Source organism: Littorina saxatilis, linkage group LG4 (assembly GCF_037325665.1).
Source record: "Littorina saxatilis isolate snail1 linkage group LG4, US_GU_Lsax_2.0, whole genome shotgun sequence".
Classification (NCBI taxonomy): Eukaryota; Metazoa; Mollusca; class Gastropoda; order Littorinimorpha; family Littorinidae; genus Littorina; species Littorina saxatilis.
The window spans coordinates 52,263,946-52,284,377 of NC_090248.1; the positions used below are offsets into that span (position 1 = coordinate 52,263,946).

Below are 20,432 nucleotides of genomic sequence, written 5' to 3' on the forward strand. Positions count from 1 at the left end.
TTTTTAATCCAAATATAACATACTTATATGTTTTTGGAATCAGAAAATGATGAAGAATACGATAAATGTAATTTTGGATCGTTTTATAAAAACATTTATTTTAATTACAATTTTCAGATTTTTAATGACCAAAGTCATCAATTAATTTTTAAGCCTCCAAGCTGAAATGCAATACCAAAGTCCGGCCTTCGTCGAAGATTGCTTGGCCAAATTTTCAATCAATTTTATTGAAAAATGAGGGTGTGACAGTGCCGTCTCAACTTTTACAAAATGCCGGATATGACGTCATCAAAGACGTTTATCCAAAAAATGAGAAAAAAAATGTCCGGAGATATCATACCCAGGAACTCTCATGTAAAATTTCATAAAGATCGGTCCAGTAGTTTACTCTGAATCGCTCTACACACACGCACGCACAGACACACACACACACACACACACACACACACACACACACACACACACACACACACAGACACACACACACACGTACACACATACACCACGACCCTCGTCTCGATTCCCCCCTCTGTGTTAAAACATTTAGTCAAAACTTGACTAAATGTAAAAAGGAGAAAGAAAAAGACGATGACGATGACGATGACGATGTACAAATGGAGTGCAATGCTTGAGAAGAAAACTGACCCAGTGTAGCGATGTGAGATTGGCCACTCTGTCACCTTTCCCACTCGGCCTCGTTGATCTTGTATAAACTCCACACTGAACAAAAAAACACCCTTTGATAGTACTGACGATCGACCTTGGATACAATACATTCATGGGGTCAAATTTGTCCAACCAATGTTTTTTTAATTTAAACTTAGAAATTTGATTCATCCTAAAATGTTTCCCTTCTCATTCAAGGGACGTAACCACTCGGTACACGTTTTCGAAGAAATCGAATTTTGGGTGAAATCTATTAAATGTCACCACCAATTTTCGTCACATGCAAGAAACTGACATACTTTTCGTCCGAGAATAAGTTCATTTCTTTAATTTTACCAGGAAACAACATTTCAGTCTCGAGTATATAATATCGAGTGGGAAAGGTGACAGAATGGCCAATCTCACATCGTTACACCGGCATAGGCTAGTGTGTAGTTTAGTCTACACCGAGTCTCTACTGTTTGCAGTTAAGTCCAAACTCTACCAAAATACTGTTTATGTATATGTATGCAGATGGGTTTTTGTGCGGTCTTTGAAAAACAGTTTAATTCTTTCTTTCTTTTTTCAACCGTCCGACACCGTGAAGCAGTGTTTCTTACTTCTGCAAGGACAATAAAACCTCGAGTCTTTTTTTTAAATTTGCCTAGTCGGGATGTTTAGTGCTTCAGCCGTTCTGCAAAAGACAAGTCTGCACGGTGCTAAATCCAGGCGAGGAGAATAATCGGATCGCACTTTTTCCTCCTTCGTGATTAATCCCCGCATTTGCTTAATTAATGACAATGCTCTCCTCTGTTTATTGAAGAAGGTTCCGCCTTGTAGGTGGCGCCACGGTCAGTAGGCGACGAATTGAATACGGGCCACTCTCTTTTTACATTTAGTCAAGTTTTGACTAAATGTTTTAACATAGAGGGGGGAATCGAGACGAGGGTCGTGGTGTATGTGTGTGTCACAGTGTGTGTCTCTGTGTGTGTCTGTGTGTCTCTGTGTCTGTGTGTGTGTGTAGAGCGATTCAGCGTAAACTACTGAACCGATCTTCATGAAATTTTACATGCGAGTTCCTGGGTATGATATCCCCAGAGGTTTTTTTTCATTTTTTCGATAAATGTCTTTGATGACGCCATATCCGGCATTTTGTAAAAGTTGAGGCGGCACTGTCACACCCTCATTTTTCAATAAAATTGATTGAAATTTTGGCCAAGCAATCTTCGACGAAGGCCGGACTTTGGTATTGCATTTCAGCTTGGAGGCTTAAAAATTAATTAATGACTTTGGTCATTAAAAATCTGAAAATTGTAATTAAATTTGTTTTTTTATAAAACGATCCAAAATTACGTTTATCGTATTCTTCATCATTTTCTGATCCAATTCGTATTAAAAACAAGCTCTGAAAATTAAAAATATAAAAATTATGATTAAAATTACATTAACGAAATCGATTTAAAAACAATTTCATCTTAATCTGCGGGTGATGAGGCGAAGCTCCATGATCTTTCTCCGCCGGGTTATTCCGTGCAGTCCTTCGCTCGGGACTCGCTGGGTGTGGCTGGTAGAGGTGGTGGTATAGCCTTCGTTTTCAAAGACTCTCTGAAGAAACATTGCACCGTCACACAATCACCTCTGAGCCACCCCACCTTTGAGGCTGCTACTCTGACTATGACCGTTCAGGATTCTAGAATCAACATCGCCTGTGTCTATAGGCCACCTCCAAGCAAGAAGAATAAGCTCACGAACACTATGTTTTTTGACCAGTTTCCAGACTTTCTTGAGCATTGTGATTCTTTGCCTGGGAAAACTCTTGTGATGGGTGACTTTAATTTTCATTTTGAAAATGCTGAGGACTCCAACACCAAGAAACTCTCAGATTTGTTCGACATGTTCAGTTTTCACCAGTCTGTTGACTCTCCGACTCATAAGCATGGTCACATGTTAGATTTAGTCATTCATCGCCCTTCTGATGCCATTGTCAGTTCATGTTTTGTCAGTCACGACCTTAAGTCTGACCACAACGCCGTATTATGTCGTCTAAATGTTCCAAAGCCTGTGTCTGCCCCTGTAACAATAACTTTTCGTAGCATCAAGAAGATTGATAAGGAGTCTTTTAGACATGATGTAGCTGGTTTATCTCAAGATTGCTCTGTCACTGAATATAACCAGACGTTGCGCTCAATTCTTGATAGGCACGCCCCTCTCTGCCAACGCACGGTTCGTCAGCGGAAATCTAACCCGTGGTTCAGTAGCATCTCTGAGCAGTTTGGCAAACTGAAACGTGAACGTCGTCAGGCGGAGAGGTGCTGGCTTAAATCCAAACTCACTGTTCACAAAGAGATTTTTGAAACCATCAAACGCAAAGTAAATGACTTAGTTGAAGGCGCTAAAACTGCTTTCTTCTCTGCCCAGATTATAGGTAGTAGAACATGCAAAGAACTTTTTCAACATTTCAATTCTCTGCTTGGAAAACAGACGGTTTCCAGCCTCCCTACCACCCATGACCCCAAGGACCTGCCAACTGTATTTTCTGACTACTTCACTGAGAAGATCGAAACCATCAGAAATAGCTTTCCTCCACCAGTGGCTTCGCCTCCGGCTTCACAATTCTCTGGTTCTTTGTTGGATAGCTTCACTCCTGTATCTGAGCAGTTTGTTTTGAAGATTTTGAAGAACACAGTGCCAAAGTCTTGTGAGCTAGACCCCATCCCCACCAACTTGTTTTATGAAAACCTTGACCTTTTTCTTCCCATCATAACCAACATAATCAACTCTTCTCTCACTTCTGGCACTGTGCCAATGGACTTGAAAACTGCAGTAGTTAAACCTTTGATCAAGAAACCATCTCTGGATAAAAATCAGTTGAAAAACTATAGGCCTGTTTCCAACTTGCCATTCATTTCTAAAATTCTGGAAAAAGTAGTGCTTAGTCAGCTTTTCTCCCACCTTGAAACCAACAACCTCTGCAACCCTCTTCAGTCAGCGTATAGGGCTGGCCACAGCACCGAGACTGTTTTGCTTCGTGTTGTGAATGACATTCTTTCTGCTCTGGATAATGATGACCTATCAGTTCTGCTTCTCTTGGATAACTCAGCTGCGTTCGATACGATCGATCACTCTGTTCTGCTCTCTCGTCTCGAATCTGTTTTTGGCATTCACTCTACCGCTCTTCACTGGTTTAGTTCATATCTACAGGGCCGTAGTCAGTATGTGTCTGTCAATAATCTCTCATCTCCTCCATCTCCTCTCTGTTTCGGCGTTCCCCAGGGATCAGTTCTAGGCCCAGTTTTATTTGTACTATACACCACTCCTCTCTCTGCCGTCATCAAGCAACACGCAGTCAATCACTACCTCTTTGCAGACGACACACAACTCCAACAAGCATGCAAGCCTACAGAAATCCAAGCGGTGACGCACACTCTCCAAAACTGCACTTCAGATATTAAATCATGGATGACAAACAATATGCTCAAGTTAAATGATGACAAGACTGAATTTCTTCTTTTCTCTGGAGCTTCCTCTTCGACCACTTCCCTTCCAGCCTCCATCACAGTAGGTTCTAGTGACATTTCTCTCTCTGATAATGCTAGGAATCTTGGGTTAATCATGGACGCCCACCTCTCAATGAAACAACACATCAAAAAAGTCTGTCAGACATGTTACTTTGAGATCAGAAGAATAGGTTCCATAAGAAAATTTCTCACTGTTGATGCCACTAAAACTCTCGTTACATCCTGCATTCTGTCCAGATTAGATTACTGCAACTCCCTTCTCATAGGCTGCCCTGACTCCACTCTCCAACCCTTGCAAAAAGTACAACACTCTGCTGCACGTCTCATTTTCAGAGCACAGCATCGACAACCCTGCACTCCTCTCATGAAAGAACTTCACTGGCTTCCTGTATCTGAACGTATTAGGTATAAAGCTGCCTGCTTCTGCTACAATATCATCTCTGAATCGGCACCTGCCTATCTTTCTGAACTGGTCTCTCTCTACACTCCCTCTCGCACCCTTCGTTCTTCTGATGATGCTCGACTTCTCTATCAAGGTCGCTTTAAACGCAAGGCTCATGGCTTCCGCACGTTTTCGTATTATGGACCTCAGTTATGGAATTCACTCCCCTTTCAATTACGTCACTCTCCATCCATTTCATCGTTTAAGTCCAATTTGAAAACTCACTTGTCCCAACAACACTACGGATAGTTCCTTAGAATAGAGACTGGGGATGTGAGATGTGCATGATGTGTTGTTTGAATCTGACAGTGATTGTATGATTTTTGTATACATGTATTGTTGTCACGCGCTTTGAACTTCTGATAAGGCGCTTTATAAATGCCCGTTATTATTATTATTATTATTATTATTCCTTGTCGGTTCCTGATTCCAAAAACATATAGATATGATATGTTTGGATTAAAAACACGTTCAGAGAGTTAAAAAGAATAGAGATATAGAAAAGCGTGCTATCCTCCTCAGCGCAACCGCTACCGCGCTTTTCTGGATTGTTAATTTCACTGCCTTTGCCACGAGCGGTGGACAGACGATGCTACGAGTGTACGGTCTTGCGGAAAAAATGCAATGCGTTCAGTTTCATTCTGTGAGTTCGACTGAGCTTGACTAAATGTTGTATTTTCGCCTTACGCGACTTGTTTGGTGTTTCAGAAGAGATTCTGCAGGGGTCGCGTTTATTGCAAATGCGTGTGTAAATATTGCTTTTTTTCCCATTTTTTTTCCAGGTACCATTCGCCTTTTTGACATAATTATTGCAGAGACGAAAAGATCTTGTTTTTGTGTCAAATTATACGCAAATTCTTCAAAGTCAATCGCTTAGTGGACGAACATAATAGTGTTTTGTTGGTAATTTTTTTTCCCAAATCAGTCATGCAGTTATTGCGCATATATTTTAGTTTGAATAGCACAGAAAGAGAAGTCCTCAGCTATGTTCTTGGCGTGTATTCTACAAGAGCACGTTCAACTTGCCTCTCTGAGTCTTACACTGTGTACAAAGATGTACATTTTACGTCGATCTCTTCTACACACCGCTCTCACTGGGGCTGTATGCATGAGAGGGAAGTGAGAAACCTTGAAAGCACAGTTCAACTTTGGAAGTGTAAACCTCCGACGTTTACTCTCCTGCTATTCAGCCGTTAGTTACTTCCTCGTTAACAACCGAAGTAAGCCCTCCTTCCGACCCATGCATACTAAAATGATACAAAGAATTCCAAAGTCGCTCAAAACTTTCGAAGTAGTCGCGAACTTCCCTCACCTGCATACGGGCCTATGTGACTTTTACGTCTCTGTTAATGACCCTCCCGAGTCTGTTGCTTGTTGCAGCCTAAGAAGAAACCAAACTATATGTATATAATGTTTAATGTTGAAGCTCGGGAGAGACTAGCTGTTTTTGTTTTGGGGCAAAATAACTTACAAATATGTTTTTTTTTGAGAGAAAAAAATAAAATAAAATAAAAATCCCGACCTACCGACCCAATTTTTTTTTGCATATGTTACCGTAAACAGACTATTATTTGTTTTCCTTAGTAGCTAGTGACAGAGGTTTTCATTTCCTTGTTGTTTCCTTTTGTCTCTGTTCAGTCTCCTGTTTCTTTGCAAACGTCCCCTCTTTCCAGCGGTCAGCGGAAAATGACCACCTGCGGTTTGTTGAGATCCAATACCGTGCGCATTCATTTTTTTTAATCAAGAGCTCAGATGGTGTCGCTGCCTTTCAAACGCCTTTCAGACAACTAGTTTTGGTTTCTGTGATTCATTTTTAACGGTTTAGTCACGGTATAGAATACAAAATTGTGTTGCGATGTGAAACTGCTTAGCATGGTGTGCAGTAACACTGAACTTCCACCCCCCAAAATAGAAAGGTTCTTTTGTGTCTGTGACTTCCAATTAGGACAGATAGACAGACAGGTGGACACACAGGTGGACAGACAGGCCGACAGAAAAATAAATTGAGGTAAAAAATTTAAAAAGTCAGAATTATGAGTACAATCTGAAATCAATAAAGCTGCTAGTCGCTCCCTTGCACGCACTCAAACCCCATCTCAGTCGCATTTGGCTTAAACTCCGGATTTTGTACCGGAACAGTAATGTTGATATATTACATGCCTCTCAGTACTGGCACTAATCCATGCTGTACCAGGACAATCAGGAAGCTACCTTCATCAGCTGCTGACAGGGACTTTTAGGGCAAAGATGTGCACGAGATCCACTTTCTTTTATACACAATCTTTTATCTGAAGGGATGTTTGGAGTCAGCAGTGGGCGAAACGCCGAAACTTATCTCAAATTGCTGAAAACGTTGCCGTCATTTCGGGAGAGCTGCCAACATGTTCACATGTGGGTGAAGGGACTTGCTGATCCACCTCACTGATCGTTGCGAGAAGACGTCAGTCATCCGACAAATCCAAGAACGTTCGACGCGAATGGCATTTCAGTCTCCCCCGTTATACAAGGGCACATTATTCCCCCAACGTGTGCAATACAGTGGAACCTCTCTTTTAAATTAAGACCTCCAACAATCCGAGAAAATCAGGTCTTGGAAAGGAGGGAATCTTACAATGGGGGTAAATTGACAGAGGTTATGCACAGAAAGTCTGAGAAAACAAGGTCTTAAAAGGGAGGGAGTCTTAAATTGGGGGGGGGGGGGTGTCTTAAAAGGGAACTTCCAATGTAACGGGCTTGACACTTTGACACGTTGTATTTGTGTTAAAAAAAAATCAACACGTTGGCACATCGGCCGACAAATCGAAACCGCGCTAAAAGGCGAATGGCGTTTTACTTTCACTTCCAGCCGGCCGTTTGGAACGTAAAGATGGGTCCATCTCACCCCATAACCGTTAGTCAGTGCCAGGGAGGTGTGCACTTTACCACTCTTAGCTCACACACAGACAACCTTTTGCAACAAGGAGCGCTAGATTGGTACAACTTCGGGGTATAACTGACTTTCGGTTTTCGTGCTTAGGGGCTCCGCTCACATAATTATGTAACTTCAGCAGGACCGACGACGTAACGACGCACTGCAGATTATCCCAGCCCGATACACGTTGCATGAAAGGAAAACAGGCCAAGTACTCTTCACAATCCCTATCGCGGAAAAAATAATAGGCAGTGCGTCGTCTGAGCCGCTGAAACTGCGCAGGTATATTCTGCCCATTACAGTAATGGCAGGCACTCAGCACAGCTCACGTTTGACTGATCCGCCACAAAGAATAGCGCCACAGTTGTTCTGAGCAGAGATGGCGAGGTTCGTTTGACGAGAGTGGCGCGCCTCTACTCTGAATTACTTGCTTCAGTCGAAGAGGCGAGGACGAGTTTGGAAGGTTAGCTATGGTTCAATAAGCATGGGTTATTCTTATGTCATACGTACGCGACCTTTTTCCATTACCGCAAGATTGGGGGAAAACTTGACTAAATGTAAAAACGATGATTGAAAGAACTGTTAATGAGAAGCAGAGTACAGGGTACTGTAGTTTCAGTGTGGTTCACTAGTTCAGGTCTCCCGAGAATGAGTGCAGACCGATCGGCTGTAAACCTGAAGAACACTATTGACATATTACATTTACATTATTCACGTTTAGTACGGTTATAAAAAGAGAACAATGCACTGTTATTCCAGTGTGGTTTGCTCTTCTTCTTCTTCTGCGTTCGTGGGCTGAAACTCCCACGTACACTCGTGTTTTTTGCACGAGTGGAATTTTACGTGTATGACCGTTTTTTACCCCGCCATTTAGGCAGCCATACGCCGTTTTCGGAGGAAGCATGCTGGGTATTTTCGTGTTTCTATAACCCACCGAACTCTGACATGGATTACAGGATCTTTTTCGTGCGCACTTGGTCTTGTGCCTGCGTGTACACACGGGGGTGTTCGGACACCGAGGAGAGTCTGCACACAAAGTTGACTCTGAGAAATAAATCTCTCGCCGAACGTGGGGACGAACTCACGCTGACAGCGGCCAACTGGATACAAATCCAGCGCGCTACCGACTGAGCTACGTCCCCGCCCAGTGTGGTTTGCTCAAATCCAACTGGAATCGTTAAAGGCAGAGTAAGCCTCCCGTAAACCATCACAGATACGGTCAGGCTTTTACACACAGTACAAACACCCTTTCATTTAAACACTCACCAATTGAGAACATCCTAGGTGCCCTCCGTAAAGAGCGAACAATTTTCAAAGAATTTATTTTTGCGTGGTTTATCTTACCCCTGAGCCATCGTGAACCCGTGTGATCCAGTTTTCCCTTTTCACAATGCAGTCGTCATAGTTAGTCATTTGAATGCGACTCGACGTGAGCTTATCTACAATAGCACGTTTTTTTATGCACGAAACAACGGCTGTGGTTCACAAGAACTCTAGCGATGGCTTGTGACTGTTGAGAGGAACGGCGATTTGCACTGATAAACCGGCCGTCGTCTGCTACGACCCTTGCGTGACCCTGCTTCCGGGCTTTTCTTTTTTTAAACTTTCACAACTTCGAATTGTTCTGATCTTGTCTTGATGAAAAACGAATTCTTTTATGATTAAAGAATGTTTGTGTAACAAGCTGTCAATTTATTATTTAGATTTTAAAAGTTAGGTCTAGCGCAAAAACGAGGCGCCATTGTTGTTAACGGAACAAGTCTACGAAAATAAATTCTTGGAAAATGTCTCACGCTCGACAGAAAGCAGCCAGGATGTTCCCGTTCGGTGAGCGTTCAAATGGAAGTATGCTTGTACTGTATTTAGACGCTCGGGGAGCTCTGTGATGGTTTACGGGAGGCTTACTGTGCCTTTAATGCTGATAAGCTCAAAAAGCGTAGCGGAACTCTGAAAAGTAACGTTGTCATGGTGTCAGGTGCTTTCCGCAAACTACGCACGTTACCATCGTCACTGCTGACCAGCGACCAGTGAGCCTCGCCCCAAAGGGAAAACTTAAACAAAACAAGAAAGAGTGTTATACGGAGCGTTTTATCAACTACATCATTAGTGGGATATTCTCCAGAGCTGGGTACCAATTTGTGACATGCTTTCTCAGTCCTTTAAATGATTACAATGTGCATGAAATGGCAACAAGAAAGTCTTTGCTAGATGATGATACAGACATTCAGCGAAAGCATAGTATGCATTTTTTCTTTTATTTTTTTTTAAATGTTAGTATTTACATCCATGTCACATCCTCAGGTTGCCATGTTACGCAAGTGATGTATTTTGAAATTCTTGTAATGTAATGAACATAGACAATCAAAATGTGCAAGTATTTCTAAATCTTTTTTCTGCAGGCCAATGATATATTTGGATCCGGTATTTATTAATAAAATCAATTTCTGAACACTGTCACCACTCTAGCACTTTTAATTAATGTTTGTCTGTGTTCCATGCTTCTAATTGAGCTTCAAAAATGGGTACAACAGTGTTTTTTTTCTAAATTCACCAGTAAAATCACTATATTTTATGTTCTATTTTGCTTCCCTATTTCTCTTCTACAGTTTCTGATCATCTGATTATCTTACTATTCTGGTGCACAGGTCTGAAGAATAATCCGCAGCAGCTTCAGATAGAGTGCTTTGCTGGGCTTGCACGAAGCGAAAGTGGGTGCCATCCAAACGGGGGAGAACTAACCGCGAGGTCTGATTGGTTGAAATCAAAACAAATAACATCGCGGCTGACTCCAACCCGGTTGGTAACTTTCTCGTGCACCGATGTTATTTGTTTTGATTTCAACCCATCAGACCTCGCGGTTAGTTCTCCCCCGTTTGGATGGCACCCACTTTCGCTTCGTGCACTTCGTGGACATCAGGCCCTGATATCCACCGCGAAGTTGTAAATGATACCAGCAAAACCCTGTGGGTGTTGAAGTCTCAAGTGTAGCGTTGTCATGGCGTATTTGACAGCTATGCACGTTACCATCGTGACCGTGGGACAGCGTCCTGTGGACCCCAGACACTCATTGACGTAGATCAATGGCAGTGACCCTATGTGAGAGAGGGCAGTTTCCCAACACGGCCTGTCCAGTTAAGCAATATCTTAAACCTCTTCTGCTGTTTCCACGGTGACCGGTGGTGGTTTTTTTTGCCTTGGGGTACTTTCTTTGTAACTTGTTCGTTTAATACGCATGTACGCACATACACACACACGCACATACACACGCGCGGACGGACGCGCACGCTCGTGCACAAAGCACTCACATAAATCACGCACACGTCTTTCAATACTCGCATGCGGGAGACACAATAAGCCCGTATCGTTTACAGACCTATTTTCAAACTGTACAGTCAGAGAACTTAATTTTCGCCTCGACCTTGCGATCAGAACGCAGTATTATTTACTGCCAAGACGTCAGCAAATCCAATGAACCCTGACACTTAATGACTGACTTCTTGACTTGAGTTTTTATTCTTTATATTTTTAGTCACGAAAAAAGGTTTTTAGTCAGTAGATGTTTCTTGTGTTGTTGTTGCCTGTAAGGGCACTCTTTGTTCGTTTGCTTGTTTGGTTGGTTGGATGTTGTTGTATTGTTTGGAGAGAGAGAGAGAAGAGAGTGTAAGAGTGTGTGTCTGTTTGTCTGTCTGTCTGTCTATATTTTGCTGTGTTATTGTTGAATTTAAACACTCCAGTCTAATTAATACTGTTTTGAGTGTTCATTCGGTTGTTACACCCCCCCGTATAGGGGTGTGTATAGGATTCGGTCGATGTGTTTGTTTGTTTGTGTGTTTGTGTTCGCATATAGATCTCAAGAATGAACGGACCGATCGTCGCCAAACTTGGTGAACAGGTTCTATACATTCCTGAGACGGTCCTTACAAAAATTGGGACCAGTCAAACACACGGTTAGGGAGTTATTGGTGGATTAAGATTCTACAAGGACTTATAGAGGGACATATTAATGGTCAAAGGGAAATAACCTTCTCAGTTGGTGGCAGTGAGAATGGTAAGGACGGGGGTGTTTTTCCTACCTTGGAGGAATTTCTTGTTATTATTACGTTGAAGGGATAGCCACAATGCGTGTACGGATTTACCGGTAAACATATTTCCGGTATGCTTTGTAACAATCTAGGCATATATTGATAGATTGACTCAATGACTGCGATGTGCATTTTATCTAGCTGAACTCCACTTCCTCCTTCCCTCCCCTTCCAACCATACATACCATTCCTTCTGCATGGCACTTGTTCGATTCCTTTCCCGTTTCACTGGTGGATTTTGGAAGGAATCTACAACAACAACCTTGGCATGCAGCATCATATATCACACCGGGTAGATGTTCCATAGACATATCCTGAGACTTACAGCCTCGAGGGAACAGTTTGTTTGGGGAGTGTCTTTTTTTACATTTAGTCAAGTTTTGACTAAATGTTTTAACGTAGAGGGGGGAATCGAGACGAGGGTCGTGGTGTATGTGTGTGTGTGTGTGTGTGTGTGTGTGTGTGTGTGTGTGTGTGTGTGTGTGTGTAGAGCGATTCAGAGAAAACTACTGGACCGATCTTCATGAAACTTGACATGAGAGATCCTGAGTATGGTATCTCCAGACGGGTTTTTCATTTTTTTGATAAATGTCTTTGATGACGTCATATCCGGCTTTTCGTGAAAGTTGAGGCAGCACTGTCACGCTCTCATTTTTCAACCAAATTGGTTGAAAGTTTGGTCAAGTAATCTTCGATGAAGCCCGGACTTTGGTATTGCATTTCAGCTTTGAGGCTTAAAAATTAATTAATGAGTTTACTCATTAAAGTTGTCATTTAAATCGATTTTTTGCAAACAGATTTAAAATTGATTGCATCGTATTCGTCATCACATTCTGAATCTAAAAATATTGCTCCTCTTCGTCTGGGGTTTCTAGTGTTTTTCTTCTGTCGCATCATCCTCCTCCCTCACCTTCTCCTCCTCCCCCTCCTCCTCCTCCTCCTCCTCCCCCTCCACCTCATCATCATCCTGCTTCCACTTCTCTCTCTCTCTCTCTCTCTATCTCTCTCCTCTTCTTATCTCCGTTTTCTTTTATGTTTTATCTCTCTCTCTCTCTCTCTCTCTCTCTCTCTCTCTCTCTCTCTCTCTCTCTCTCTCTCTCTCTCTCTCTCTCTCCCCCCTATTCTTATCTCCGTTTTCTTTTATGTTTTATGTCACATCTGTTTTTGTGCTTGTCTTTTGTCTTGAAAAGAAGTGTGTCCTGATGCACAGAAGTGTAACATTATGTAATGAAAGTCTGATACACACATACACACACACACATACATACATACATACATACATACATACATACATACATACATACATACATACATACATACATACATACATACATACATACATACATACATACATACATACATACATACATACATACATACATACATACATACATACATACATACATACATACATACATACATACATACATACATACATATACATACATACACCAGACCCTCATCTCGATTCCCGGTCAACGTTAAAACATTTAGTCAAAACTTGACTAAAAGTAAAAAAAAGTTTCTCTTGATCATTTCATTTTGTCGATGCTCAAAACTCAGGGACGAAAGTTTATTTGGCATACACAAGAGGTGAAGTTGGGAATATGGAAAGCAAAAAGAAATCGCATGCTATGTTCAGCGGGGTTAGGGGTGGAGGCGGGGGTATTTTTCCCTTGGGTGACGGGTTAATAGTCGGATAAATTGGATGAGGGTGCCTATGAAAAAGTTGCACCGATCAATTGGCCAAGCCCGAGTGGTTACCGTTGAAACAAACATGAAAAGAGCAACGGCTGGAGTGGAGGGGTATTGGATTTTGTGTGTGTTTTGTTTTGTTTTGTTTCTCTCTCTCTCTCTCTCTCTCTCTCTCTCTCTCTCTCTCTCTCTCTCTCTCTCTCTCTCTCTCTCTCTCTCTCTCTCTCTCTCTCTCTCTTGTATCCACACTTCCCTTCTTTACTAATTCAAAAAAACTCGCTCTTTCTTTTTGGTTGTAAAATTTTTGCTCTCCTTCCTACTGTACACACATCGACTAGTCTAGAAGCTGACTTGCAGGCAGTCTGTATATAGCCCCAGCGAAGTCTACATAAACAAGGCCGATAGGGCATGACGTAACAAGACAGTACATCTAGCACAGAACATGCCGCACGAGCACACGTCTGTTTATCCATGAAGGAACAGGGGATAGCGTGAGAGAGGGTTGCAGCATACAATGCAGTGCTTACACAGATCTATTGGAGTTTCCAAGTCTTGGTTACAAATTATACAAGAAGAACGAGAAGAGGCAGAGGGTTTTTTGTTCGTGTGTTTTGTCTACGTCCCATTCGGTTGTGGGGAGAAAGTTTTACGTGGATGCAGGGGGGAGGGGGGGAGGAGAAAGAACACCGGCACACACACACTCACGCACTCGCTCACATACACGCACGCACGAACGCACACCCAGACACACTAACAGAGTAGTAATTCTGAGAGAGAGAGAGTAACAAAAGCTGCGGCCGCCATAGATATTGTTTTTACATTTAGTCAAGTTTTGACTAAATGTTTTAACATAGAGAGGGAATCGAGACGAGGGTCGTGGTGTGTGTGTGTGTGTGTGTGTGTGTGTGTGTGTGTGTGTGTGTGTGTGTGCGTGTGTGTGTGTAGAGCGATTCAGAGTAAACTACTAGACCGATCTTTACTAAATTTGACATGAGAGTTCCTGGGTATGATATCCCCGGATGTTTTTTTCATTTTTTCGATAAATGTCTTTGATGACGTCATATCCGGCTTTTTGTAAAAGTTGAGGCGGCACTATCACACCCTCATTTTTCAATCAAATTGATTGAAATTTTGGCCAAGCAATCTTCGACGAAGGCCGGACTTCGGTATTGCATTTCAGTTTGGTGGCTTAAAAATTAATTAATGACTTTGGTCATTAAAAATCTGAAAATTGTAAAAAAAATAATTGTTTTATAAAACGATCCAAATTTACGTTCATCTTATTCTTCATCATTTTCTGATTCCAAAAACATAAATATATTATATTTGGATAAAAAAACAAGCTCTGAAAATTAAAAAAAATTAAAATTATGATCAAAATTAAATTTTCGAAATCGTTTTAAAAACACTTTCATCTTATTCCTTGTCGGTTCCTGATTCCAAAAACATATAGATGTGATATGTTTGGATTAAAAACACGCTCAGAAAGTTAAAACGAAGAGAGGTACAGTAAAGCGTGCTATGAAGCACAGCGCAACCGCTACCGCGCCAAACAGGCTCGTCACTTTCACTGCTTTTTGCACTAGCGGCGGACTACGTTCAATTTCATTCTGTGAGTTCCACAGCTTGACTAAATGTAGTAATTTCGCCTTACGCGACTTGTTAATATTTATCTTCTGCTCGTCATTGTTGAAACCGGCCTCCTGTTCCTTTCTCCCAACCACTCACATAGCCACTTCATCTGGTAGCGTGGGTTCGTCAATCATTGTTTAATGCTGGCCTGTTACGAACGTTTTACATTATGATCTAAATACTTAACATGGCTCCTATTTTGTATGTTTCAGACTGACCAGCCCAAACAGAAGAGTATTTGTGGACAACATATCACTGGACACAACTGACCCAGACCAACATTGAGACGAGGATGGACACTCCTGTGTAGAGATCGAGAAATGGCTCACTTCTGCTGTCGAGCATAAAGTGGATACGCGGTCAAGTTGCGTTGAGCGAGGATTCTGCAGTGATCCAGTTCTTTGGAGAAAGGATATACATTTTTTTTCCAAGTCATTTTGATAAATACTACTAAAATTATCCAGTTCTTTGAATAAATTGGATAAATTCTACCAAAGTTATCCTGTTCTTTAGATAAAGTGGATAAATACTACTAAACTAAATATCCAGTTCTCTGGATAAAGTGGATAAATACTACCCGGGCAAAGGTATCCAGTTCTTTGGATAAAGGAAACTGAAGTTGCCCACTACTTTGGATAAAGATCTCCAAGTTATCCAATTCTTTGGTTAAAGAATACTTAAGTTGTCCAGTTCTTTGGAGAAAGGATACGAAAGTTATCCTGGTCGTCGCAGCAGGTTCTCTGTGAACGTAAAGAACAAGGAAATTCCAGCCTCATCTGTTGAAACACGGATTGTCTCAACCTCGGCGTTTGGAATCGGTATCACAAGGTGCAAGTAATATTCGGAGTGCGTCTTATGTAACCAGTAGATAGTACGTTGTGTGTAAGATCTAACTGAATATTTTAAAATTAACAGTTTTTCTTTAGTTTTCTTTTTTTGCACACGCATCTCCCTTGTTGGTAGTGGTGTAGATGTTGTTGTTTTAGATCTTTGGTTTTTGTGTGTGTGTTGTTGTCATTCTCATCAGTATTGGTTTGTGTCGAAAGGTATTTCTGTGTGAATAGGGCTGCATGTTACATGTATGTAATTTGCAAGGTTGATTTCGAGATATTTTCTCGAGAAAAAAAAGTCGAAATATTATTGTTGTAACACCCGGACTCATTGTGGAGAGTAACACTGTGGTAAAACACCATTGTGTGAAGTAAGATCACAGTGATTCGTTTTCTGGAGTGAGAACATTGTGACCCATTTGTTGGAGTAAGAACACTGTGACCCGCTTTCTGGAGCGAGGATATCGCCTCCAACGAGATCCCACAGCGACAAGACTTCTTGGAATCTTGGAAGTAACGCAGCAGACTACAGGATAATTTCCCCCTGACCTTGATCTCAAGATGTCCAAGCCAGGATTCATACGGGTCAAGCTGCTGCAAGCGGATGGAGGACCTAAGGCTCTGACCGACCCCTTCTTGTGCGTCAACATCAAAGAAGCCGTTGAAATTCCAGGTAAATCTAATTAGCCAACTTTAGTTAATTGAGTTTGCGGATTTTGGCTTCCGCTGCCACTGCAGTGCGCGTGTTGGGTGCATATCTATGGTGCTTGTGCATACGATGAAGTTTATTGACCAGCGACATTTTACGCCTTCCTTCCTTTGTAGACATTCTTGCAAGTCACCTGGGTTGACGTGCACGAAGCGAAACTGGGTGCCACCCATCTTTGTGGGAGCCAGTCGCGGGGCCTGATGGATTGAAATTGAGATTTGTGATGGTGGGTTGAAATTGAGATTTGTGACGATGGGTTGAAATTGAGATTTGTGATGATGGGTTGAAATTGAGATTTGTGATGATGGGTTGAAATTGAGATTTGTGATGATGGGTTGAAATTGAGATTTGTGATGATGGGTTGAAATTGAGATTTGTGATGATGGGTTGAAATTGAGATTTGTGATGATGGGTTGAAATTGAGATTTGTGATGATGGGTTGAAATTGATATTTGTGATGATGGGTTGAAATTGAGATTTGTGATGATGGGTTGAAATTGAGATTTGTGATGATGGGTTGAAATTGAGATTTGTGATGATGGGTTGAAATTGAGATTTGTGATGATGGGTTGAAATTGAGATTTGTGATGATTTCAACCAATCGGACCCCACGGCTGGCTCCCACCCAGTTGAGTTTTGCTGCGTGCACTTCAGCCCAAGTCACAAAAGAACCATACAGGCTTCAAGCTGGAATAAGAACGGTCTTCCACTTGGAGACACAGCACAATTCTACAGCCTGGCTGTTTTGTGCAGAGTGGGAACATTTTGACGAATTAATTTCGTATTCAGATTGATGTAGCTGTCAGGTACTAAGCTTATTTGGCAGAGAAAAGCCGCGCTGTACACACAGCAGTGAGGCTGCAGATTTGAGGTACGTGTTTGTGTCCCAAGTGGAAGGAAGATCTCATCCCATCTGAGGGCCTGGACATATATATATATATATATATATATATATATATATATATATATATATATGTGGTTGTTTGCTTGACCATTTGACACGGAAAGGGACGTAACGAAGCTTGTCGTTTTTGGCGTTTTGCTGCCCCAGCTGTGCATGTGTGTCGTGCAGTCTTAAAGTGTGTGGAATGTTTTAAGCATGATATGAATTGGGCGAAGTCGACTTGACGATGCTCGCTGCACGAAGTTTTGGCACAGACTTTTCAGCAAACAGATTTTTGAAAGTTAATGTCGGGCTCCATTTAAGACAGCCCTTAGGCCTAAAAAAAAAATAGGTGTGGTTACGGTAACCCGACCTACCCTATTTTTAGGGGCCGATCCTATAACTTTTTATTACATTTGTCCAACAAACAAAAAAACCAGTGCAAAAAACGCAATGAAAGCGAAAGCGCCCGTGTCGCACACTTATTTCCCTGTCAAGTAGGTTTAATTTGTACACATTAGAAAAAAAAGTTAAAAAAAAAAAAAAAGTGATTGCCTACCTACCTACCCTATTTTTTTTGGCTATGTTACCGTAACCACACCTATTTTTTTTTTGGCCTTATACAGACAGTAGAGCTTATTATTCAAGTTATTGCGTTTGGCTGTAACTCTGCAGACGGACTTAACTTTGTTTAATTAGGGTTGCGCCTTTGAAAGACCATGAGGTTGTTCTTGTTTATTGATACTGGCAGGTTCTTGACTTTGTAAACGATGCTTACCTTGCTGACGGGCAATGACAATTCTTTGTTATTTCTTGACATTCCTCATAGACATAATTATGGAATTGAGTAACCGTATCATTCAGAAGTAGGTCGTTCTGTTTTCCGAGCTCTAGACGGACTAGGACACTCTTATTGGGAACTGTATAATTATAGATCAAGTGTGTGTGTGTGTGTGTGTGTGTGTGTGTGTGTGTGTGTTAGAAAGAGAGAGAGAGAGTGTTTGTGTGAGAGAGAGGGGGTGTTTGTGAGAGAGAGACAGACAGACAGACAGACAGACAGAGACAGAGAGAGCGCACGGAGTAGTAGTGTAGGTGAAAATTCGCTGATTGAATAGACAGAAACCCGCTTTGTATTTTTGTTCCTTTTGTTTTTGTTTTGTTTGTTATTAAAGACACCTTCCGTGTCGTGCGAATGATCATGTATTTCACTGCAGATTTGCCCAGGCTTGTATTTGGCATATCAGTTTCGTTCTTCTTTGACACACCCAAACAAAATCAATAATCTGGGTTTTTTCCTGCTCAAAGTTGTTGTTATATTGGAAGAAGTTTCGCAGTTATCCATTGTTGTCATTTACGAAATGAATTCAATAGAAATGTTTTTTTAAAAGATGTCTCACACAAAACTTTTGGTGAATTTAAGTTTAAAAATATTAATAAAGATAATGATAATGATATTAATAATAATAATAATAATAATAAATGAACATCTATACAGCGCGAACCATAGAATAATGATGTGCTACCCGTGCTTTTACAAAAGTAAACTTTGAATTAAAAGACCCAATATCAACACACAACAAGAATGGAAATTCAGCTTTCTTTTTCAACATACCTTGCCTTGACTCTTACAGGTCGGGGTACCCAGTTGGTGCAGAAGAAGCGCACGCTGTACCCGGAATGGAACACCTGTTTTGACGCTCACCTGCACGAGGGACGGGTGATACAGATGGTAATGATGGAACGACCCAACAACTCCGTGTCCGACGTCAGCATTGGGGCTAAGATGCTGTCTGACAAGTGTATTGACGGACGGTCCACTACTTGCTGGGTAGGCTGACATGTCTGTCTGTCTGCCTGTCTGTCTGTCTGTCTGTCTGTCTGTCTTTCTGAGACTGTCACCCTCTGTCAGACTGCCCCAAAGTCTCTCTTTTTCTCTGAGATTCTCTCTCCGTTCCTCTCTTTTTCTCTGTCTCTGTCTATCTGTCTGTCTGTCTGTCTGTCTGTCTGTCTGTCTGTCTGTCTGTCTGTCTGTCTGTCTGTCTCTCTCTCTCTCTCTCTCTCTCTCTCTCTCTCTCTCTCCTTCTCTCTCGCTATCTGTCTCCCCCTCTATCACTTTGAGATTCATAAGTCATTTCATTTTGTCATTTCATTTTGTCATTTCATTTCTCTCTCTCTCGACTCTCTCTCGACTCTCTCTCTCTCTCTCTCTCTCTCTCTCTCTCTCTCTCTCTCTCTCTCTCTCTCTCTCTCTCTCTCTCTCTCTCTCTCTCTCTTCCCTCGCTTCCTCCGCCTCCCCTCCGGGCCTCTGGGTCTGTCGGTCTTTTTCTCCTCCTACCCACTCTAAAAGTCTCCCTCACAATTTTCTTAAAATATGTTCCGTAAGTAGCAACTGATTCATTCCTTTTTAAATTTGTATTTTTCTATTGAGATTACGAAGAAGCCAAATAGAGACAAATAAATTGCTGTCTATGTCCTTTCATGTGGATGCTACCAGTAATACCCGGAGACTCGCTGCAGTTTTTTCCAGAATTAAGTTTTGTTTGAGACAACCGCATTAAAACAAGAACCATAAAGAAATAATCCTAACGCAGCCATTCAAAATTTCCCATGATAGTCCTGTGCTTGTGAGCGACAGAGATCAGAGTGGATGCACGTGCGTCACAGCTAGCATGTGTCTTTGATTCAGGGTCTTGTTTTCTTCGCGCGATACTCGAACGATTTATGCTGACAGGCGCGTTTTCCCCATTGGCAGGGAAACAGCGTAATATGTAGGAACTAGGGTTGATGTGCACGAACCAAAAGTGGGTGCCACCCAAAAGGGAGAGAACAAACCGCTGGGTCTGATTAGTTGAAATCCCAACAAATCTCAATTTCAACCAATCGAAAACCGCGGCTGGCTCCCACCCGGTTGGTAACTTTCTCGTTCCCCTCGGCCCAGGTCGTGACTTCGGTTACTTTCAGCCACGCACTATATTAGGGGCGGGGATATAGCTCAGTTGGTAGCGCGCTGGATTTGTATTCAGTTGGCCGCTGTCAGCGTGAGTTCGATCCCAGGTTCGGCGGAAATTTATTTCAGAGTCAAATT

The 20,432-nt window shown here is 41.9% G+C and overlaps 2 protein-coding genes across 2 annotated transcripts in view; both read left to right on the plus strand.

Annotated features, from left to right (window-relative positions):
• Positions 1-15,614: 15,614 nt before the first annotated feature.
• LOC138965047 (protein kinase C delta type-like) overlaps positions 15,615-20,432 on the plus strand; it is a 58,943-nt gene continuing 54,125 nt past the window's right edge. Inside the window, exon 1 of the mRNA XM_070337176.1 lies at positions 15,615-15,753. The gene's annotated coding sequence lies outside the window, so the exon portion shown is untranslated. The remainder of the gene's footprint in view (positions 15,754-20,432) is intronic.
• Positions 15,751-20,432, plus strand: part of LOC138965045 (protein kinase C delta type-like) — a 34,136-nt gene continuing 29,454 nt past the window's right edge. The window contains exons 1-2 of the mRNA XM_070337174.1: positions 15,751-16,428; positions 18,979-19,175. Coding sequence (XP_070193275.1) covers positions 16,317-16,428; positions 18,979-19,175 — 309 coding nt within the window. The 5' untranslated portion in view covers positions 15,751-16,316. The remainder of the gene's footprint in view (positions 16,429-18,978; positions 19,176-20,432) is intronic.